The sequence below is a fragment of the Dermacentor andersoni genome, chromosome 6, assembly GCF_023375885.2.
Source record: "Dermacentor andersoni chromosome 6, qqDerAnde1_hic_scaffold, whole genome shotgun sequence".
In the NCBI taxonomy this organism is placed as follows: Eukaryota; Metazoa; Arthropoda; class Arachnida; order Ixodida; family Ixodidae; genus Dermacentor; species Dermacentor andersoni.
The window spans coordinates 90,369,498-90,393,915 of NC_092819.1; the positions used below are offsets into that span (position 1 = coordinate 90,369,498).

General features: G+C 45.8%; 1 protein-coding gene and 1 non-coding gene across 2 annotated transcripts; both read right to left on the reverse strand.

The window, feature by feature from the left end:
* Window positions 1–533: 533 nt before the first annotated feature.
* LOC126522552 (uncharacterized) lies at window positions 534–7,309 on the reverse strand. Its single transcript, XM_050171318.3, has one exon. The coding sequence runs from the start codon at window positions 6,895–6,897 to the stop codon at window positions 5,248–5,250; it is 1,650 nt and encodes a 549-aa protein (XP_050027275.1). The 5' UTR covers window positions 6,898–7,309; the 3' UTR covers window positions 534–5,247.
* Window positions 7,310–22,695: 15,386 nt separating this feature from the next.
* TRNAT-CGU (transfer RNA threonine (anticodon CGU)) lies at window positions 22,696–22,768 on the reverse strand. The gene has a single exon. It is a non-coding gene; the product is annotated as a tRNA-Thr (tRNA).
* Between the last annotated feature and the right edge of the window lie 1,650 nt (window positions 22,769–24,418).

Consider the following 24,418-nt stretch of genomic DNA (forward strand, 5'->3'; position numbering starts at 1 on the left):
GGGGGGGTCTGTTTATGTTTCTTATGGTTACAAAAAACGCAATTTTAATTTCTAAATTTCTAGCCTGAGGCTCTCCAAGTGCTTTTTGATAGGCACGCGTAGTTGGTTAGATGAATTTTTTTCCTGAATTAGTTTGTGCTCTCTAAAGGACATGTTTACGGCGACAAAACCGAACCACAGACAGAAACAAGCACAACAATACAGGTGTGCTTAAATGGCTTCTTGCATCAGTGTGGAGTTGTACCAGATCTGACAACATACGAGTGGTTATTAATGGCAGCAACTTACAACTGCTCGACAAAATATTCCATTAAATGCAGACAAGCTGGCAAACAAGCAGTTTGTCTTACGTTACAAATATGCATGTGCGTCTGTATTAAACTCTGTTGTACACTACCAGGTGGCACAGATTTATTCAAGCCACTCATCATAATGGCTTTCTATCTGTGCACCTAGCGTCATGAAAGGATGTCTACTAAACTTTACTGAATTTAAAAGATAGAGAATGATGAGGTCTTCAGGTTTCCACAATCTTTTGACCAGGAACTGTCCGTTTTATTTCGGCATAACAACAGAGCAGGACATTCTTGCACAAAAAAGGTCTTGCTCGGGCTGTACAAGTCGATGCATCGTCAACACAACAACGAAAAGCAGAATGAACAAGCCGTTCAAACTTCACACAACTTTTCACCAAATTTTTCGCGTGGGATAATGCTCAGTAGCGCAACATTTTTGTCCATCGTTTTCTATCCACAGCTCAAATATCACACGCATTTCGAGCTGCGAGAGCACTCATTCGGCTTTCTGAACATTTCTTTCCATCTGTTCCACATTTTTTGCTCGTGCAGTATTACCGATAAGAAACTTCATGATTGCCTTACGACGGCGTGCAAGCAACAAAAAAACACAGTTCCATCAGCTATGTTAAAGAATAAAGGTAGACGACGGAAAGGACTCTGTGAGCACTTCGAAGGTTCAACATCAAGGTACAAAAATGTGTGTCACATGTATATTTGTTTAATGTGTAATGACCGTCCCTTCAAATTTACGCATATCTACCAGCGCTCTAAGCGATTCTTATAAAGGGCATTTTAAAGCTTGTCGGAACACAGAATGGCTAGGATGGCACTTCTGGGGCAGTTTCGTGTTTTCCATGCAACTGCTTCATCTGAAGCTGCAATTTTCAGAAAAAACTTAAATTTAATGAAGGTTTACAAGTCAAATGACATGTTTACACGTACAATTGCATTGAAAACTTTTCCAAACGTTTGGGAAAGATTACCAATAAGAACAACAAATTTTATCCTGTTGTCTGTGTCGCTCATTCAGGTTATTTTACAAAATTCACGATGACAACCTCGCTCGATTGCTCGATTTTTTAATTACGTTTGTACTGTTTACGTTACGTGTAACAAGCAAGAAATTAGCGAAAACTGGTGCACCACGACAGCAGCTCTAATCATTTTCGATTAGTGTGAGAGAGATTTCTCTACCCTCTAGAAGTAGAGGTAACGCAGCATATTAGAGGATCCTGCTCCGTTGAATACTAATGAAATTAATAGCAGGTGTACATGCCGAGATTGTTCCCAGCAGTTCAAAAGCAATTATAACTTTACTTCTTAACATACACCCATCCGCTTCCTTCATTTTAAACAGAGCTAAGACGGCTAAATTACGCAGTTCTGTAACGGTATACAATGTGCTAGCTCATTACGTGCTAGCGCAAGCATAACACCTAAAAAGATACAATAAATGACAGTGCGTGCTTAAACCTACAGCCTTTCAAACAGACTTGCTGTCACGGTATGTTTCGCATAATGACACGTTGGAAACGGCTGCGCCTCTGTGGCTGGGGAAAAAAAAGCACAATTTCTTCGTCATAACTGTAGCAAACAAGCATGGCTTGCCTGCGTATAATGCTCAACGAAACACCTGCTTCAATTGATAAAGCGGCATGCATTTTCAATTTACGCCTTTTCGAATTGAATAGAGTGCCTAAGGTTAAAAAACTAGGCGCTCGGTAAGAAAGGATCACATAGTAGCCAGTAGGCTACGAAAGCATTCAGTCAAGAAAGCATCCGCGGTTAGTGCCTAATGATGCGCTGAAACTGGTCCGTAAAATTACAATCACCATTATTACGAGATGCAGCCCTGAGCTTCTCGGTGCCATTCTGTCGAGGCCTGACAAAAATTCGTTACCCTTGAATGATTTCACCGCATTTTGTTACCAAGTTTGACAACGACGCAGTCGTTTAACTTTGGAAGTACGTATTGTTTCTGAGTAGCAGCAATTTCAGAACCGGCCAAGTAGCGCGTTTCGTAGCTATATGAACAGCGTGAAGACTTCAGCATTCAACACTGCAGCCGTAAATGTGAACACTAGCTTTAAGTACAAGTTGTAGCCCGAGATAAATTTAGCTTTCCTACGTTCAAAGCACGGACATTTTAGCATTCCACGGTCTGGATCACCAGTTGTAAAAACGCTTGCGCAGGCTCTTTCTGGCCTTAAGCCCGTAGAGCTGAAGGTTATTTTAGTGCGGAAACCGGAAGAAGCCTGGCAAAAGCTCTAGCTTTCTGGCCGACCTCGTAATCCTTATCTTCCAAGTTTTATGATCGGCTCACGTATTTTGAACGGATCCGCGATTTCGAACGTTGCACCCAATAGTAAAATTAGAAATGTGAAAGAAAAAAAAATCTAATAAAAGTGCCCTTGAGTTGGCGGGAAGGAGTGTGGAAACGCGTTCTGGAGTCACATATCTGTAAGCTTACGGATGCAAAGGTCGTTAGAAGGAGGAAATTCGGAAAACATTTGAAAAGAACAGAAGAAAACAGAATATTGTCAGTCGCAGTAGCTTGTGCCGAGGTCAGCCGCACCATGACATGGGTGTGCGTCATGCTGTTCTTAATAGCGGCTATAATGGTCGTCAGGAGCATAATAACAATTTAGGGTCCGTATTCGCAAAGCCTTTAGTATGCTCCAGGACTTCATAAATACCGGCGTTGGCCAATTATAACAGCACACGTATTGTTCTCGAGGGCGCCCAGTAATTGACCGTTTTTTCGAGTGAGAATCTGATATTGTGGACCTGATTTGACGTTTCAGCACATTGCAGCTAGTACCAGCAAAGCTTGTTTAACATTTACAATCTCCGTTTTTTTGTTAATAGTTCTGTCGCCTAGCTTAACGTTCCTAACGTGCGGCAGCCGTTGATGCAACTGGCGACTGTGCGTGTGCGTGTTTGTGTGTGTATGTATGTGTGCGCCTCCTTCTGGTCCTACGTCTTGGTTTTTGATGGTTCCTTTGTCGATGCGAATAAGTAAGCTTGCCATGAAGTACATCGCTAATGCGGCGTTAAAATCGCGTTACGGAACACACGTCGTGTTCTTAGTTCTTCAAGTGTTCTTTAAAATTCGCAAGGCATGCTGTTGCCCAGAATGGCCAGGAAAGAGTTGGAATCAGTGCAGAGGAAAATGACAGTTAGCGAATCCCGCCATTCAGCATTTCTTTAAAGGTGAGGAAGTATTCAGCTTAGCTGTTGTCTACATGCATAACTGAAAACGGTCGATTGTGCATCTTGACAAGAAAGCTCGACAAGAAAGCATGGCATATTGTTAGAATTCCATAATTCCTGTAAATGAATAGCCTTAAATTGTTGAGAAAGTGTTGACGTTTGTGGTTTTATGCTGGTTGGCTATAATACTTCTTAGCCACATGCACAGTTTTGGACCCACGGCAATGACACACACCATCGAAAATAGATAGATAGCAATCTGGTTATCGAAATAAAACTAGAACATGCATCGATAAGTGTTAATACACTGCTAAAGTTCTACAATGACACATGTTGTAGAAAGCCTATTACTAATAGCCAACAAAATGGCTGCATGTGTCACCTCCCTCTTTAGGCGCGCATGACGTCAGTTCAGTCGATCTTCTATACAACTTTCCTGTCCTCGTCTCAACTTATCCAGCTCCTCCTGATTCAGGCGTACGCATTCACCCGACTCTTCGTTGCCATCACTCCGAGAGCACTCATATCTAAGGGCATCTAAGAGTCAACTTGCTCTTCAATCAATATGCTGCATATTTCATCCTTCAAAACGAATCCTTCTCAATTAAGTGCTAGTTGGGCCATTCCACCAATGACTAGTGATCGACCTTGATCAGATGAAATCGCAATCAATTTGTAAGCGATCACGTGAGCTTTGAGCGAAGCTCTCAATGCTAGCTCAGAATCACTGCGAAATCAGCCAGCGCGACTACAGTGGGACTGCAGAGGACAATTGCATTCTAATTGTTTCCTGACGGAAATAAAACGTTAAGATTGTTCACGGCGTCTTTCTGTTCGTTCCTATGCGTTCGATGCCAAAGAAAATAAAACGCGAGAGAAAGCAATTATGATCACCTTCAAACAATGGCTACGTTATCAATGACTGTTACGTAATTTAGCCTACACTTCCGAGCTTGAACAGTCAGTAATCGATGAACAGCCAATGCGCTTGAAGGTCCATCTAGTTCACAGCATTTGCTTGGTTCCCTGAATAACGCGTCAGGAAATGTGACCAGTCTGGTTTCAAGGAAGTGTCTTACTATTTTTGAGGGTTATTTCATGAATCACTAGCACATCCACACAGTATTAGAAAGTTGGTCAGTTGGCCAGACACACACGAACAAAACAGGCTGACGGATGTTACAATATAACAAAAGCTCAACGAAGTGTTCCTCAGTCTTCATCATTCGCACCACCTTCAAGTGAACCAGAATTTTGTTCACGCACAAAAATAAAGCCACTGCTTTAAAACACAGCGAATTGTGTTAAGCCTGTGGCTTGGCCCATTCGGAGCAGGGGAACAAGTCAGCAGAATCCGTGGGCAATACCACAGGAAGGTTCACCAGCGATGACTCTTAATCCCCAGGGCACCTTAAGGCTGGGAGGTGCAATCCACCAATCATGCGTATATCCATATCTGCACACCTCTGTGCGTTCAGCCCGGATCGGTGCCACTCTGTCAGGTAAAGTACGTCACACAATAGCACAACAAGCGAAGAAAAAAAAAACGCACACGCTGAGGACACAGTGGCACTTCGCACACAAGCACCGAGCGGTTGCTTATCATGGCATCCATCCAGCAGTAGTGTACCAGGATCTGCGTCGGTCGAGTGAGCAGTCCACGAATCTTCGACGAGGAATGGATGGAGAACGTGCCTTGATGTGGAACTCCAACACAATTATCCCACTTTATTTTTTACCAAGCGTAGTTCTTGGACGAAGCCTTCTTTCTGGTAAAGTTTGTGTCCGGCGTGACTGGCCTGTGCGACGGGCCTCCGTAGCCACCATTGTCCCTTAAGTCCAAGTCGCCGACGAGCTGAGCGAGCTCCCTGTCCTTCTTGTCTATGCCGGAAGGTCCAGGATCACCGTTGCCTTCGGGTCCGCCATTCAGAAAATGCAGGTTAGCCAAGCTGTTGGACCTCGATCGGTGTTCCTGCCGGATAGAGTAGGAAAAGGCGCGCTCGTTTAGGTGGCCTTTCCTGCGGTAGATGCCCGTGTTGAACGGAGAGTCGGTGTCTCCTCCCGCGGAGTCATCATGGTGGCCGTTGCTGCGGCGGTGCTCCTTGCCGGGCTTCGAGGAAGACGGGTGCTCGCCGTTTCCCCTGTGCTTGCCTCCGTGAGGCCGCGGTGCCGTGCTATAGTTCTGTATAAAGTACTGCTCGTGGGGATACATGCCCGGCTGGTATGAAGCGGTTGGGCTCATGGCTCGCACGGCAGGTATGTACGAGGGCTCCTCGGCGCTGTACAGCATGGGCCTCTCAGGAGGCCTGCGCATCCGCTCCGAGTGAATCATCATGGGAGGCGGTGGATGGTTGCCGCTGTAGCCCGATATAACGCTGTACCCGTTAAGGTGAGGAGGAGGTGGCATGGTCGGGAGCTGCTGCTGCTGCGGGGAGGAATTGGACGAGGACTTGGACTTCGATTTCTTCTTTGACTTCGAGCTCTCCTTATGACCGTTCATCTTGCTCGTGGCGGGAGGCGGAAGCGGTGGCAACGGTGGCGGCGGTGGTCGAGACGGGATGGCGAGCTGCCGAGGCCGAGACGACTTGTTGGGCCCAGTGGCCGTTGACTGGACGCTCCTAAGTGTTCCGCTGGTGTCCATGTAGACGAGCTCTCTGGGAGCCGGCCCCGTCCAGACTTTGTAGTTTCCCTCGTCGTCTTCTGTGTCGTCGTCGAGCAAGATGGAACCACCGTTTGCGTGCGGCACGCCGTTGCTGGTGGAAGGGTCGGCCTGCTGGTGACGCCATGCTTCGACCTTCTGCACGGTGTCCAGGCCGACTACAGACTGAGCTCGCCGTGGCGGCCCGTCTAGCACGTAAGGGTTCTCTTCCAACTGCTTGGCGTACGTACAGTCTGCGTACGCGTGGAAGCAGCAACGTACGAGAGCGTTGGCCGCGGCCTCCTTCTTGCAGATGAACGCATGGCACTCGAGTACCTTGATGCCCGTGGTCCTCCTCAATATGCACGCAAACAATGGTGGCTGCTGTGGTCCTGCGTGCCTCGCAAACGGACTGTCCAGTGGCAGGAACTTCTCCACGCGTTCGGAGCCGCTCGAACCAGGCACTACGACATGGCGAACGGCTGCACAGTAATGCAGCGTTTCGATAGGGAAAAAACGCACGTGTTGACGCAGGGACTCATCGACGTTCTCCAGAAGGAGCCCGTTGCTCCAAACGCTGAGCCACGAGTCAATGCCTCGAGCAGAAACAGGCCCCTGGTCCGGGTAAAGCTCGCGCAGGGGCTCCTGGATGCCCTGAAGGCCGTCCTTGGTGATGTGAGGGACGGCTGAACCTAGGTATAGGACCCGGCAGCGACAGATAGGCGTTGTCGAAGCGTTGTGGGCCATCGTCGAAACACGATCCGTGCGCGTCGAAATTTCAAAACGCCGCAACGCGCCTCGCGGCGCAAAGCGTCACGACGGCGGCGCACACACACCCTCACGGACGCCTCGATAATCCATGGAGGGCACTCGCCGACGAACCCTTGTTCCGGTCCAGCCTTGCACGGCGCAATCACGGCGAAGGTTCGCTTACGCACTGTAATCCAAATAGAACGCAGACGGCACAGAAAACGATTATGAAGTGACACTCGGTGTTCACACACAGGTGCACTGGTTATCTCGCACTCGTTGACACAGGCCAACTAGAGCCCAACCGTCGGCGAACCTTCTGGGCTTCCTCGTCGGACGACGGCGTAGCGCGGCTGAGACACCTTCGTGACCGCTGCGTGGTACCGCTCGCGGCGGGGGAGCGCAGAGCAGGGCAGGCGAGAGACCCCCCAACCCCCTTGCCACCCCCCTTCCTCGCGTGCGGAGCGCGTGTAACGCTCGTCGTCATTGGTTGAGAGGCACCCTTTGTGACTACGCGGTCCAATGAGGGAGAGCGTTACGGCGGCGCCGACCTGGCTTCCTGCTGTACACAACCGACGTCCATCTTGTAGCTGCTCAGGAATGCCGCCACAAAGAAATCAGAAACCGGTTTCGGCTTCGGGGTGCGAGGGATGAACTCTCCCCCCCCTCCCTATTTCGCCTCGCTCACCTGCCTCCGTCGAAACGACGAGAGGGGGAGGAGGTGGTTGCGGAACGCAGCGCTAGCCAGCTGAGTGCTAGCCTCTCCGCCATCTCTCTCTCTCCCCCCACCTTGTCGGAAGGTTCGTCTCTCACACCTGGGGCTGAGTTGCGTTCGGGTCCTCTCGCTTTGCAACAGGAGGCACTGCCGCCGGCGCAAGAAGCCAACAAGCGGCGCCTCTTACCGCGTTCCCCGTACGCTCAGTCAGCACCATGAATGGCCCCGCGTCTTGTTTCTTCTTCACGCGCAGCTCTCTGCATTACTTCAAGGAAAGCTTTTGAGGCAAAATGTCGGATGCTCATGTAGTCGCACGACCGTTGGCTGCTTAAGAAGGCGCTTTCCAGCAAGCTGTGTGCAAGGTCGAAGGAAGTTTATTGCTTTGTAAATCATGTAAGCCAAAAATAGGAACAATTTTTGTACACTAGATGTGGACAATCCGCTCTATACCGCTGGAAGCTGGCTCTTCGGTGCCACCGATCGTCCATAGTTACTTATGCAATGTTTAGTATTTGTACTCAGAAGATTCTAGTTCTGATTCCGCATTTCTTTGCCTTCTAAAATTAGTTTATTTCCCATTTCATGCAGAATCATATATCGGACTAAATTACTTGTCGCTCCCTTTTGTGATCTTTCGCTTTCACACAGTTGTAACTCATTTTCAAGTATCCTTATTTCACCACTTCAGTACACTGAATTCTTCTGCGCGAATATAAGCGTAAAGGGGCTGTTAAAGTAAAGGCTACGGAGACATTGCCGAGCTCATTCGCGCTGCAGGAGCCCGCAACTTGCAGGATGCCCTTGAAACACCACTAAGCCATTACGAGATTGCTTCATTTGCTGGTCAAACGCTCAACACTTCTGGAATTCATGCGAATGGGACCGAAGCTGCCATAGAGCATGCGGATGGTGACGCGTTGTGTTAAATGCTTCTCATTAGGTGGTTAGAGTGCAGAGGCAACGTAACCGGACTCGAATGCATCCACTTTGATTGAGTTATCTGAATTTAATTCATTCGATGCTACAGTACTTCCTTGCCGTAGCTGTAAACCATAATTGACTTCAGCGCTCTTTAAATCTATTTATTAATCTCCTTGCACCGTGTTAACAAAGATCAATATTACATGTACAAGTCTTCAGAAAACTGTAGCCGTAATGTAGCACCTAAATTATTCAACCAATACAACGTGTATGAGTATGAATTCCGAATTTAGCAGAAATTGCGTCATCGTTCCAACCCCTCCAACTGTAATTCGTTTCTAATGGGCACGGAGTCTGCACTCGCACGAGAACGTGACGGTAGAAAAGCCAAATGTTGCTCTGTGACATTATACTTTTCAACAGTGCCATGGACGAATAGCATGAAGCCGCCGAAGTATATTGAAATCAATTCTGCAATTTTTTATTTCTTAATAAAGCTTCAGCAATGTAGCTACTTGTTATATACATTTACATATATGCGGGCTAATTTATTTCTTTGCATGAGCTTGCGTTTCGGTAATGTCGAATGTTATTCGTTATTTTTGTTCAGCACAAGGACCCTTCTCAAATGACCAGAAAGTTCAAACATGAAGTGAATGCCGACCGCAAACATTAGTAACAACAAGAACTTTCCGCACCGGTACGGGGGCCTTGTTCACAAGGCTTCTGTGGGGGTGCTGACAAGTCTAGTTAATATTTATGAATGAGATAATGGGATATGCATCGATTTTACCTTTCGCTACGATTAATCTCCACCAGACGAATTTTCGGCAAGTGCTTGACTTGATGATCGGAAACTTTTCAAAAAATAGGCAGGCTGACAAAATTTCCTGGAATTTCTGTCCTGTCGTGGCAAAAGTTTCGCACTTTTTTCGGAAGTAATTGTAGCTCGGGGTCTTTTCCTTCGCACTGCAGGTGCTTTCAACATATTGTAATGGAAGCAAGTCAATTGAATCAGTGACAACCTTATTGGCAAGTCTTTTGTCTCGCGGTCAATCATTTCATTAGTGAAAAGGAGCGTGCTACCCCGCAGCCGTTCGAGGCAAACGCTCGAAACGCCTCCATCTGGCTCTTTTATCCTTTATTTTATTTTCTTTCTCCGAAATTTCCTGCGCAAGGCCGACATTCGTTTTCATCCCGCGCACTCTGCCCAAGCGTCTCCTTGCCGGCATCTCGCCCACGCTTGAGACGCGTTTACCGTCTAGGAACCGCGTCACGTTCGACCTTGAAATGAACAAGCCGCTACCACGCACACCTTCCCTGGGCTACCTCCAGACTTATTTTCTGCCCACGGGGAAAGTTCTGCGAGATCTTGTCTCGCCTTTTCTTTTTTTCTGCATTGTACGTGTTGTCCTCTTTGAGATTCCACTGACAGTTGGCGGAGCTCTTTCTTGCACAAAAAAAAAAAAAAATTAAATTAAATTAAATTAAAGCCATTGTAACTATATCGGCTCTTTGCTGGGCATACTAGTGGGTATACAACCTATATTGGCTCTTTGCTGGGCATACAACCAGCACCGCAGTTTTAGCAGTAGCTGACGTAAGGTTACAGAACTTTATAGTGCATGTGCAGGAGCGAGTTTTGGGTGCTTATTCACAAACAAACAAACAAACAAACAAGAAACAAGCTATGACGTGAAATACTGTTCGTAAGAGGAGCTGTGGGCCAATCAGAATGCGGGAAACGACATTAGCGAGGGCAGCTGGTCAATGGCAAAAAGCGGAAAGATTGTGAATTCGTGCCCCAAGTCATTCCGAGCACAATGCAGCCTATACGCTATTTCTTCTATACGCTGAGGTTCCTTTAGTCAGTGCGCAAGCCGATATTGACGACAACGCTTAAGAAGCTGTAGCATCTGCAGAGCTTCCCAGACTCTGCCACTAGCAATCTCCGCAGTGTAGTTATTGGATGGTTGATTTAGGCGAGTTTCAGACAGGAACGCACGGCGGGTTAGTGTGATGCCACAGTGGGTTAACTCTCATGACTCAGCAGATTTGGAAGTACAAAATCAGGTAATAGGGTCTGTTGAAGCACTTCGTTAACAAAGAACCTTTGTGATTGGCTGGTCCGTTCTTAGTCGATCAGGACTGGCAGGGACTCCTCATTGAGAAATTTTCTTTGGTTTTGTCACTTGTCATGGCCGGTCTCATGCATGCCGTTTTCAGCATTTGGTCGGCAAATGCACGCAACAGCAGTTGGAAAGGTTTTGCCCTCGTACACTTTGTTGACACAGTTAACAGAATGAAGGCACGTTGATTAGAACATCGTGAGATCGCAATACACACATACACATTAGGTAAGTAGCACCTAAAATTTTCGTTTTCTAAAAAAATTTAAGTATGGGGTTTTACGAGCCGAAACTACGATCTGATTATGAGGCACGCCGTAACGGGACACTCCGGAAATTTGGACCCCCTGGGGTTCTTTAACGCGTACCTAAATCCAAGAATACATGGGTGTTTTCGCATTTCTCATCACACTGTAATAAAAGAAATGAGCTTCATGTTCTTGAAACACGTTTGTTAGCTAGACTGACCGACATTAAGCATTGTCACGTTAGAAGCAGTGCTTTATCTTTCATTACCGCCCGCGAGAAAATTTCCAAGTGGGAGCCGTTTCAGAGCTACGAAACAAAACTTATTGATTCTGTTCTTGCATCTGTGTCTGTGTTCACCGACGTTCCTTTAGTAAACGCGCTTATCCTCTGCATCCATTCCTCCTTGTGTTCCTGTCGTACGCTTTGGGCGGGCGCTCACTTCATCGTCACATGCTCGCATCCATATGCGCGCATACACACGCGCATAACTATTCAATAACACCATGCAATCGCTTTACCCAGATAAGTGCGGGAAGTCAATGGGACGCTCATAATTGTGAGGCTTGTGTACTCCGACGTTGTTACAGATATGTTTCAACGTTTAAATGCATCGCGCTATGGTCAGTAAAGCCGTGGTGTACAGCTGCACCGCTAGATGGCGCGTAAAACAAGAACTAAACAAATCGCACAAAGCGTGACATCTAGCGGCGGTGTAGAGCACCACTGCGTCAAATGCCGCTCGCGCGCGAAGTTGAAATGTCAAGAAACACCCCAGGAACACCCGGAGCCATGTTCACAAAAAGCTTTACGCACGAACTGTTCGCAAAAAATGTTCGTTAGAGCCGGTATCAGCGAGTCGTGTTGTTTAAAATTATATTAGCGAATGTAGCTGGTGAACGGCTGACAGATCTATACGAATGAGAAAGCTTGTGTATTCGACCGCAGTTCTGTTTAATCACTGCCGATGCGCCTCTTACAGCCTCTACTTAGCTGACTTGCTGAAGCAAACATTGCTTTCGCGGAAAGGCAGTAACTTGACGATTAGTTTTGCTAGGGCAGCAAATACACCTACAATAAATGCTATTCGCCAAATGAATGGCATGTCGTTCTCGAAATACCTTCTTCTTATTTTATATGATGGAAGTACAATTCACAGTGCATACATGCTTTCTAGTGATAACGTGCGAGGACAAATTATATTACGTGAAGATTCAATATAGTAAAAAGCGCGACTGAAATTTCTACTTTATTTCAGAGACTTGAAGACAGAACGCAGCATGCAGTGTGCCTAAAGTGAGTGCAGCTGTTCTGGTAATTATCACTGCATGTAACATCTGTAAGTAGTCCTATGGAAACCATACCACTTGAGCTGAGATTTCAGCTGGTGATGGTGATCAGTTATTGTCATCTTCTTAGAAGGGACAGTGACAAAGAGTCGCCTAGCCTCCTTGAGCTAGTCAGGTAATCTATACATGCTTATCACTGTTGCATTTTTGCCTACATCTTCTTTATCTTTTCACTCTTCCTTATTACCTCTATATCTACTTTGTACAGTTGCCTATGCCTGTTAGGGATGAAGTCCTATCAATCTCTCCTTCATGCAAGTAGTTCGCGCCATCTGACGCCGCTTTACTGCACTAAATACGACACGCCAGCCATTGAGGCCTTCTGTCACCAGAAGAGGGCCTACGCTGTCCAGCACATTTAGAGTTACTGTATATGCTACCATATACAGTAACTGGTACATATACCAGATACTTTGGTAGCATATACAGTAGCTGTAAGCACATTCAACAGGTTAGAGAATTGGGCTGATTTCTTTTTGTTTTGCCAGCAAAAGAATAAATGGGGATATGTGTTCAGTCGTATTAATTCTACAAGATAGCTTCTAGTCGCGCTTTGTTCTTTTCGAACTGTGTTTGAGCCTGAACAACAAGGGGATCCGAGGCAGAGTACATTCGAGCGGCTTCATTTCTTCTTAGCCGCAACCATACAGCCGAGTGGAAGTTAGCTGTTGTTTAATTGAAATGTAGAAATAAACACGTAATAATAGACCGTGGGTTCGTTTTGTCGCATACCCAGATAGCCAACAAAATAAACGGTAGGAAGCCGTGATTGGTGAAGCAGGGTACGCGTAACGTGGAAGATGCGGGTTTGGCTCCCACGTACTGCAGCAATTTATTTTTTGTTCCATTTCCATTTCATTTGATCTCACTATTTGTACATTTCAACTAACATAATAATTAACTTCCCGTATGCTATCTTTGGCTTTATTGTATGTGCCCAATGGACAACAGGCAACCCTGGAACATCCTCCGGAACACGTTGGCGGACATTAAGAACGTCCGCAGGACATACGAAAATATTCCCGCGACGTATTAATGGACGTCCGTAGGACAGTAAAGCGCAAAAGAATTGCACTCCCTGTGCTGGTCCGACGAATGTTCAAAACGGACGTTCGGCATCACTTGGCATGGCTGTGACTACCTATTGTTCGTGTTGAACTCTTCGATTCAGCGCCCTCTGAAAAGAGAAATTTCCTTTTTTGTGCCTTGTAAATGACACAACGCTAGAGCACTTTTATATTTTCTTGGGGCTATGCATTTGACTGAACACCGCCGTATGAAGCGCTCATGTCTGTGTTTTCCATTTTTTCCTTTTTTTTTTTTAACAACGCGAATATTCTACTAAAGTGCCACTGCACCTTTGCAAGTATATCACATGCGCAGTCCTGTGATAGGATTATGTATGGCAGCATTATATTACTAAATATGATCGTCTAAACTTTATACCTCATCTCTTCGATCTTTCTTTTTCTTTTTTACGCCAGCGCATGTACCTTTGGGGCAGCGCTCATGGTGGTCACGCAATAAGTGTGCCATCAAGATGAATGACGGTGAAGGACAGGACACGAGCGTTATCCATATGCCCCATATCCAATAATTCGATATGGGACATAGAGGATCCCACACAATAACACGTGTTTTTTTATATGTGATATGATGTTATTGGATATAGGAGTTATGAGAAACACGGTTTATTCTTCTTATTATTTTTTTTTTACAGTAGTGTTGTGCGCTGTTTGTAATCTTCCAAAACTGTGGAATGCGTGCCGCTTGTCAGTCTTGCTGTGCAAGCAATAATTTAAAGCGATGTGTGTATCAAGCGTAATAAATCAGTGAGCCACCCACGGAAATGTCATCTTTTGCAGGGTTGTAGTAGACGATTTGGGTAGGGCGCGGTCCCGAAAAAAAAAAAAAAAAACGTGCTCTCCACGGTCAAGAGGGATCGAAGTGTTCCGACCTTTGCCGACGTTCTTAAGGTATGTGGATTTAGATTACGATTGGGAATGTTTGGACGACAAATGTTGGGGGTGCTGCGTCGAGTAGCAAGGAGGGGGGTGGTGGGGATGAGCCGCCGGGGCGCATCGTGCGCTGGATCCCTGGCACAAAAGCTACGTCTTACGTTATGTGCCGCATCGCTGTGCGCATCGCCTTGTTCGCACGTCTCACGCGGCGCTTAGAATAAGGGTGCACTGAACTACCGAACCTATCGTTCTTTTTTTTTTTAACTCTGCATGCTTAAAGCATGCCGGCAATTGCCGGCTATTTCGGCAAGCCTAGAGAGAGAGAGAAAACATTTATTTGTACCATCGAGGTCGTTGCTCTTGAGGTCAAGTATGTGGTGTCCTCATTCCAGGACTCCACTGGCCATGGATGGCTGCTCGACGTACTTGCTGGGCCTAGATGCGTGTGCTGAACAGACGCCTCCTCCACTCCTCGTCATCTCTTTACGCAGTAAAACACGTGCTACTCAATAGCGTCGACGTGAGCCGCCACTAACCACGAGGACAATCACTTTATTAAATGGCACAGGATCGAGTTTCTAAGCGTATACATATATGAGCAGTCGTGGTAACCATCGTAGCTTTAGCCTTTAGCAGTGGTAGTACATAATAGTAGCATCAGTAGCAGCTGGAACACTAGTAACTGCCGCAGCGCGAATAGAATTGATAGTATAGTAGTGGTGGCAGTCCTAGCATTCATTATCAGAAAATTTCAATCAGTTCATCCCCTAGGTCGTCGCGCTGACCTAGACTTGTCGAAACGTTGACTCCAGCACGAGACATCCCTTGTTCGACCACTCTTGATGAGTAATTTACTATTCATATCGCACGACCACTTGTTGAGTTCAATTTCAGTTTTCAATTTGAAGCAAATCTACCATTTTCCGAAATTGTTTTTCCCCGCACTCACAATTATATTTCTTCCACCTATTCGGGATGTGCGGCTTTTACCCATCTCAGAAGCTTGTAGGCGACATCAACGACGAAATTCTCTATGACCGTAAAGGGTTTCTCACGTGCGCAAGTGTACATGCCCGCAGTGCTCCAATTTGCTTCGAAGGTTCAGTGTGAAGCCGCAAGAGGACACAACTGTGCTTCCTGCTGAAGATGACGGAAATGACAACGCCTCCCCCCTCCGCCCCCCCACCTACCCACCTTAGGGCGTGACATAAACACGCTATATAACGCGTGAGCTTGAAGAGGACCAGATCACGGAGCTTGTGAAAGAGTCACTCCGCGACTTCGCACCTTGGACTATCCTCCTCAGCTCCCTCCGTGCAACCTGAGGCCGAACTTCGCCGCTGTCGACAACGCGGTCGCCCAGACGGTTTGTAAACGCAGAGTACGTGTTGGTACCGATGTCTGGGCTCGCGAAACGAGCGGCGCTCGCGCGTTTGGCAAAGCCGTAAATAGACGGATAAGCCGTGACGTACGTAGGCGGCAAGACGAGCCGGCAATGTACTTTGGGAAGCATTATTCATAAGCAGCTAGTACTTTTGAAGGTAGTGCAACGTGAATGAAACACGCCTGGTCTCTATCTCCAGGGCACATTTACACGAAGCGATGCAAAGCCACAAGATGAGCAGCTCTATATACACATGGCGCAGCGGTCTAATTTAAGCTCAATGCCGCATTCTCTAAAGTGATTACTCTGTTCTTTGTGTAGTTTAAATGTGCCGTATAACAATATTCAAATCCATTGATTTAAAATTAAGAATGAATATTATATTTAAATAATGGCTTTAGGTTCCTAGGAAGATTGTTATGGGCAAGTGGGACTAATTATGGCTCACTATGAGAAAAATTCGAAACTATGCGATAACTTCATAGTTTCGCTATGTGCACCTCCTGCTGGAGGAGTCTCCTATGTGAAGATTCACACAGTGCTATGACGAAGACGGTAAAACATGGTTTATAGCTGTAGTAGACGTTTACTCATCAAGGTTACTAAGCATTGTACGTCACTTCACGTATGAGTACCTAGTCCACCTTTGTTGCTCACCCCCAAAAAAACCCTTCTGTATTCTTGTCTCATCTTGTGTCACCTTTCTTTCAAAGCTATTGTATCACCTCTCCGTATATGCATGAAGAGTAGCAGGTAGGTGGTTAGACCAGATTGGCATAAATCATCGCTTTTTTTTAAAGGACTTTCTATCTGCCTCTAGCTTTCCTCATACCACCTGCATTTGCACGCCATGAGAGACGATGCCATTGTACACAAACGTAAAACTTTCTAGTCTAGACGGAAACCATGTCGAGTGTATTTCCGATGTTCTTTATTATTTTTTTTTTCGAAGCGGCGTCACAGGGTGTTCGCGCGTCGGATGAAAGGAGCACGATAAGTGTGGTGCGAGCCCTGAAAAAAAAAAAAATATGGAGGACGCTTAACCTTCGCCTTAAAGAGTGGAACGCGATAGCATTCAAAGACCCTTGACTGCTTTTCATGGTTCCCGGCAACTCCAGCTTATGTAACAGTAACGTTTACCGGGAAACGCTGGCGGCGAACGCTACGCACGAAGGCAAGCTTTCTGGTAGAAACCAGGCCTCTTGCGTGGGTCGATCTCCTGTTACTGTTTCGCACTTTTAATATTTCAGTCTGAGAAGAGCTAACATAAAAGGTATGCGTTGTCGGTGTTTTATTTTTTATTACATTTGTTTGTGGGCTGCTGTTATCAATATTCCGAGGAAGAACTGCGTAAAAAATTAAAGACACAGTGCGAGCAACTTTGGCGGCAGAGGAGTGGATGGGTATGCGTGGTTCGGAATTTGGTTCGAAATTCTTTTTGCCGAAGCGACGTCCGATGCCGGACGCATTTTTACAATTGCTAGTAAGTAAAGCGTGGCGTGGCGTTTCTCGAGGCACTCGACGTTTCAGCTGGTTTGAGAGAGAAAATATGGCGGCCGTTGCTTCTTGAGTGTCTGACTCTGCCTAGGCATTACGGTGGATAAGTTTCTTTGCGCTTGTTGCTTTCGTTTGTGCCTAGGCGTGCCGGCATTGCGGAGTGGGGTCAAGTTTACGCTCGGACACTGGCTGTCGGCGCGGTGAAACAGGTGAAGAAGCGGGCACTGACACCCATTTGATGACTTTGGTCATCGCTGTGGATGAAGATGCGTCGGATAGACTTTCTCACGCGTGCGGCGCTGCTGCTGAGTCAGTCATGCCGGATTATAACTTTACTCTACCGTCAAAAAAAAAAGCAATGATTTTCTCTGGGAAGCAATAGGGGGCGTAGTAGAGGCCGGGCCTGCTCTCCTGCACTTTTCAGGAGCATTATTGAGTGGTCCCCTTTGGGTGAAATAAACGCACAGCGCCTTAGCAACCATGGCTGAACGCGATTGCCTGTTGTCACGCCGTGAGGATTATTGGCTTTGCGTCTCGTCCACGTTAGGTTAGGTTAACTTAGGTTTAGGTTACATTTAGGTTATCTTAGGTTACGTTAGGTTAGCGTAAAAGCCGTTAGGGTGACGCGGCGCATTCTCGCAACGCTTATGTCTAGACCATTATTGTCTTCTTGTCTGGGCCACGTTAATTTAGGTTAACGTTAGGTTAGGTTAGCGTAAAACGCGTTACGGGGCCGCGGCGCGTTCTCATAGCGGTTGCAGGGGCGTCGAACGCCGCCGGCGCCATTTTAGCCACTCGCGTTCAACCGCGTTTGCAACGTAATCTGCCTTCTAGACTTTCAATATATGCAGACCGGCCTCTTCCATGGCCCCTACTGCTCCCACGGAAATATCTACGATGTTATCACCAGCCACCGTCCGAGCATAAACAAACTCGACTACGCTCTGCAATGCCGGCACGCCTAGAGATAAACGCATACAACACGCGCTAAGAAGCTTCTCTTCCGTAGTTCTATAGGCAGAGTCATATATTCAACGAGCAAAAGCCCTCACATTTTTTCTCTCGCACCTGCTCTAAAGTACGGAAGTAAGTCGGGAACGCGCCTCCTGCGGTGGTTGTTTTGAACTACACAGCTGCTTCGTGTACACTTACACCACTACGAGTTTTTATTCGATGAGTTTAGATTTAAAAAAAATAAAGTGGCGGTTCTTATGCCCATGTGTCGCTCCACCCCTTCACTTCTGTGAAGCTCGGCGCTCCTCGCACAACACACGCCCTACTTCGAGTTCGCATCGATTCTGCCTACGCATTGATCTGCTTTTGACGCTGACTTCTTCAATTCTTTCTTTCTTGTTCTGCTTGTCTGTTCGGACAGTGGCGATTGTGCTTGGCTATTCGTGGCCAATCCCCTAATTCTGGGGGATTTGTCATGAATGTTCACATTTAAACCCATTGACACAAGCCCAGTCGGACATGCATCGTTAATATATTCAGGCACTTAGCGAGTGGCCCAAGTTCTTGTGTAATCAGCAAGACAGTGGAAGATGCGAGGAAAACTTCGCTTTGAAAAACTATGCAGCTCTAGCAGACATGTCGGAATCTATGTGAACCTAAGCTTTAGCGAAGTGGATGTAATTAAACGTGACGCGTACAGCTGTGTTTATTTTCATCCCAGGTAACATGCGATATCACAAATTCGCTTATCTTTATGTGTTACACAATTCACAAGCTTCGCTAAAGAATTCGAACGCCAAATCAGGTGGATTCACAATGCGAGACATCAACGCCCCCTGTCGTGAGGACTAAGGTGTTGTATGGTGTTCGTCGATGAAAGAATGGTGGTGGAATGTGTATGCACAGGGAAGTATGACACGCGTATAAATGCGTTTAGGGATTCCGCACCCAATTGAGCCAAAATGTGGCATGCCCATTCATGAGGAATGGCCAAGAATGGGTACATACCCAGTGACACGTACCTTATGGCGAATGCAGCATACCCAAGGCAAAGAAAGCTTCGCTTTGAAAATTTCCGGGCTTTCATTGATTTATTGACTGCAAATGGCGGCTATGAGCACTCAGTTCGTCTATATATGTGCATATACACTCTCCATGTCGTCTTGGGAATCCTGCGGAACCACTCTCATAGATGTCAGTCAACCAAGTCGGTTGATTAGTATGGCTCAACCTACTCCAGAGCCGTGGATGGCGTTGCATCGTGCCATCTACTTTTCGTCATCGTCGTCCTGTGCCGTCCTTACTGTGCCGTTAAATGATTTGCTAAAACGTGTCTTTAACAAGTAACGTTGCTAGGTGTTCTATCTATCTGCTAAAATTTTGCAACATCTTGTTCAAATTACTATTTATTTTATTTTGCCATGTGTTCTCAAATAATAACTTAATTTTCTTATTTTTTCGAAATTTTCTTATTTAGACATACTCATTTAATATCTCATTTGAGCAGCCAATCCACTTCGAGGGCATGCGGTGCGTTGAAAAGCACTTGACATCAACAATATACGCTGTCGAACTAACGAACAAGAGCGATAAGCCTACTCCCTAGCACCGACAGTCCTATTTGCTGCAAAGCAGGGATACCGCGTTAGACCGGGTTCTCATTACGGTAGGCGTTGCTGGTAGCAACTTAATCTCCGTACGTACAAACGACGATTGGGGCAACGACTTGCAACATAAAAACGGCGCCCACGGGGTGGCACCTCTTCGAGATAAAGCACTTTAACAGTTCCGGGGCGCGATAATTTCGTCAAACGCTGCAAATGGCGAGGCTACGAGTGCCCCCAACTGATCTCGTTTCCACGTGAACACCTTAAAGATGAGGTCTTCCCTGATAGTCACAGCGATCTTATTTTTCGAGGCGTCGTGCCGCATTACATAAGGTTTCGTTCGAACAGTCGTTTTATCTATCTGTAGTGGTGCCATGTGGCGATTATCCGTATCTTATCCCTGGTGGCTCTGGCGACGGCGAGGCAGTCTTTCTTTCTGTTCGTGTTCACGTGTGCTCACTGCATTATTTACTCTGAGCCGCCCAACGCTCTTCTACGGCTATGTTGCAAAGATGAAACCAAATAAAAAGAAATAAGAGCAGGAGAACGCCCCTCTCGAAAAACTAATGCGAACTTAAGGAGGTTTAAACAAAACTCTAAGCAGAAATTACGACGAGAAAGAAAATTTGAAAAGAAAGGAAAGGTAAAATGAGGCCCGATAAAAATCCTACAAGCCGCAGGCTTCCCCAGAATGAAAAGTATGAAGAAAACATGAAAAACCTTGACTTTCAACCCATGGCTCGGCTAACGAATGCAACGAATGAGGGTGCTTGTTATCAGTGCAGAAAAAACGACGTTAAAAAAGGAGCTGAAAGACAACGTCACAGAAATGGAACCGGCGATGTAATAAAACGCTAGAAATGGCACAAAGCTAACTACATCAGCTTAAAGAACTATAATAACTATGATAATAACGGTCAGGGCATTGAAATTACACAAAACAAACACACACACACAAACACACACACACACAAACACACACACACACAAACACACACACACACAAACACACACACACACACACACACACACACACACACACACACACACTCATTTGAAAAGTCACGTTCGCGCGACGAGCTTTTTGTGCGATTATATAGTATGCTCTCCGCAAATGTACATACCTTCGCCAAGTGTTACAGGCAATTTTTTCACTTTTCCGGAAGTCGGGCTACTGATCGGAATTGTCCATTGGAGCCAACCAAGGTTACAATATCGACATGTGCGCACAGCGCCAAAGACGAGGACTGAAGGAAGAACACAACACAGGCGCTGATCAGCCCCCGTCTTTTGGGCTGTGCACACATGTCGATTTTGAATCACCAACGCGCCCAAGCTTTCACCTTATCAAGGTTACAACAAATTTGTGAAATTCATTTTCATTCAACTGTATAACTTGTAGAAATGTTGTGTTTCTATCTAACGGCTGTTATTTCTCTTAATGGCTTTTTCTTGTGCAAATTGTCTCACCTAAGGAAATTATCGCATCACATCTCAGTGCCTGTGTTGTACTTATGTTCTCACTTACGCTCTTTTTATCCATGTCCTGTGCTTCAGTGCGGCTCGTTTAAGTACACGCTATTCTAGACTTATTGATTTGAATATGTACGTACTCTAATGGTTGAAACGTTAAGCTCCCTGCCTTTCCTGTCTTCTATTTCTCTCTCTCTCTCTCTCTCTCTCTCTCTCTCTCTCTCTCTCTCTCCCTCACTTAACAAATGTAACTGACCAATCAGAGATTCATACACTGCTCTTTTTATCTGGGAATTCACCGAGTTCGCTTTACCAAGAGTCGTGCACCGTGTATATAATACCGGGTGCGTTTTTTTTTTTTAGAACATATAGAATTTTTTTTAATCGTCTTTGGCAGATAACATAGCTCTAGTCATTCAGATGGATTACTCATAAAAGTAGAGATTACTTGCGTGCGAAATTAAAATGCACAGTCGACTAATTAACAAAGAGTTACTAATTAACCTTCAGACAGTTCCTTTACCTCACAAATTGCAATCTACGAATTGTAGCCAGCCGGTTCGCAAGCGTATCCACTCTGAACGGATTTTCATGACGACACCACTTTCGAGATATTCGTTCGCGAAGTGCATAATGAAATACATAGGCGTTCCAGTTACTTTGAATTTACTTCGGGGATTTTACGTACCAAAACCACGATTTGATTACGAGGCACGCCGTAGTGCGGGACTTCGTTATAATTTTGACCACTAGGTGATTTTTAACGTGATTTTTAACGGGACACGGGCGTTCTTGCATTTCACCTCCATCGAAATGCGGCCGCCGTTGCCGGGATTCGATCCCGCGACCTCGTGCTTAGCAGCGCAACACCATAGACGCTAAGCCACCGCGGTGGGCCCAGTTACTTTTGTGCTTCTGTGTGTAAAACAGTGTTGTTAAAAAATAGTAAGTGCTAAAATGCTGTCTCTTTAGCAACATTCAAGGCACATGTAACGAAACCTGTCCGATCCTTACAAGTCATTCCAAGTGGATATGCCTTGGAAGATAACCAGCTTCAATTCGTACATTGCATTATGTACTGTAAAGTAATTAGTCGAATTATTAATTAGTGCATTTTTGGTATAGAACCGATTACGCATCTCAATTTCTCATCGGAGTAATATCCGCCACTTCAAGTAATCCAGCTCAAGGGTCACGCTTTGGCCAGCTGCCATGGGCGATTGATAAAACTCTAAGGTCTAAAAAAAAAAAATGCACCCCGTATAATCTCTGGGCATGCAGGCCATGAAGAAATTCATTTTTGTTTAGTTCCAGGAACACCAAACAGTTGTGCGAGCAATGCATACACATTGTAAAAGAACTAAGTATATTGGCGAAATACATCTATGCATTGTGAACGAGAAGAAAGGGAACGGAAGAGCCCGATTTTTATTAATCATACCATAAGAAGCCAACAAACAAAGACACCAAGGACAACATAGGGGAAATTACTTGTACTTACTAATTGAATTAAAGAAATGATAAATGTATGGAAATGAATGTGGATGAAAAAAACAGCTGGCCGCAGGTGGGATACGAACCCACGTCTTCGCATTACGCGTGCGATGCTCCCACCAATTGAGCTACTGCGGCGCCGTCTTCCCATCCACTTTCTGGGGCATTTATGTGTTACGACTAGAACTAACCCTGGGAGTGTTAGCCAGCGCCACCACTCACAAACCTTGGTGGCGGATGTGCAACATCCTTTCTGCCTCGGGCGTCACGAGTACGTGATGGATTTGGGTTGCGGCAACTAGTCAATAATCCCAGGCATGCTACCTGAAGGCACCAGTGTTGCCGGATTCTGGACCCTCTTAATCTAATGAACGAGAAGAACGGAAACCGAGGGGCCCGATTCCTTTATGTTGCCCTTGGTGGCTTTGTTTGTTGGCTTCTTATCATATGTATACAGGATGATCATATTTTTTGTCTTACGGAATTTTTAAAAATCACCTGTTGCAGATAACATAATTCTACTCCTTTCCCTGTGTTATTCAGAGCGGCGGACATTACTTGCACTAGAAATCAAAACACCCACTGAACTAATTAACAAAGATGCATTAATTTTCTTCTCAATTAATTTACGGCACATACCGCAATTTCCGAACTGTAGTCGATAAGATTGCTGGCGTATCCACTTGGACTCAATTTCCAGAACTAAACCAGGTTGTAGATATGCGCCATCAAAATCGTCGTAAACATATGCTGTTCTTCCACTTAATATTTTTTAACAAAACGCTGTTTGATGCATTCATAAAAAAGTAACTGAAACGCCCATGTATGTCCGACACCTCGGGAAATAGTATCTCGGAACTGCTGGTGTCATCCTGGAAATTCATTTCAAGTGGATACGTCTTGCAAACTCACCGGCTACAATCCGTAAATTGCAGTATGCGCTGCAAGTAATTTATTAAGTAGTTAATGGGTGAATCTGGTTAATTGGTTGAATATGCGTTTTGATTTCTCGTGCTAGTTATATCCGCCTTTTAGAATAATCCAGCTCAAGGACAATGATTACGATATCTGCCACAGGCGATCTTTAAAAATTCCGTAAAACTTAAAAATGATCACCCCGTATGCGATACTATAGGTCGCCTTACTGCTACGACGGAAGTGGCAGTGGCATAACGCCCCCTCCTCTGCATCACTAGAAGGAAAGCGAGCCGCAGAAACATACTGAAAGAAGGAACATGTGCCTACAATAAGCGTGCCTGTATCAATGCTTACAGGGCTTTGAGTATCGAGCGGGCACTAATCACACAAACAGACGAATTCAAGAGAAACGTGTAAATTCAGAAATCCTACTTCCACCAACTATATATGTGTTGTGCACAGATTATTGGTAAAAATTGATGACTTTCTACGTGGTTCCTTGGACACGACGCTAGACAACGTCCTTCAGGGATGCGTGATGGGAAATGGAGATCCGGGATGTTCTTATGCCAATATCAGCAGGGACGGCAGGCCGATAGTGGTGTCCGCGACCGACATTGCGGAGGTCGCCAGCGATAGAGACGCACACAATGCAACAAATCGACTCACAGGGCTACACATATTGATGTCGGAAAACAACTCAGATGGCGGGTTCTTCGCTGTCTCAAAAAAAAAAAAAAAAAAGAACAGAGATAAGTTGGCAATGTCACCGTTATACATACCAAGTTGACTTGTTTGGCACGACATTGCACGGAGTAAAGCGTCTTATTATTATTTTAGGTGCGTTGTGTCTTCCTGCGATGATTACAT

Excerpts from the sequence above, each read along its gene's own strand:
- LOC126522552 (XM_050171318.3), bottom strand. The coding sequence starts at position 6,897 with ATGGCCCACAACGCTTCGACAACGCCTATCTGTCGCTGCCGGGTCCTA.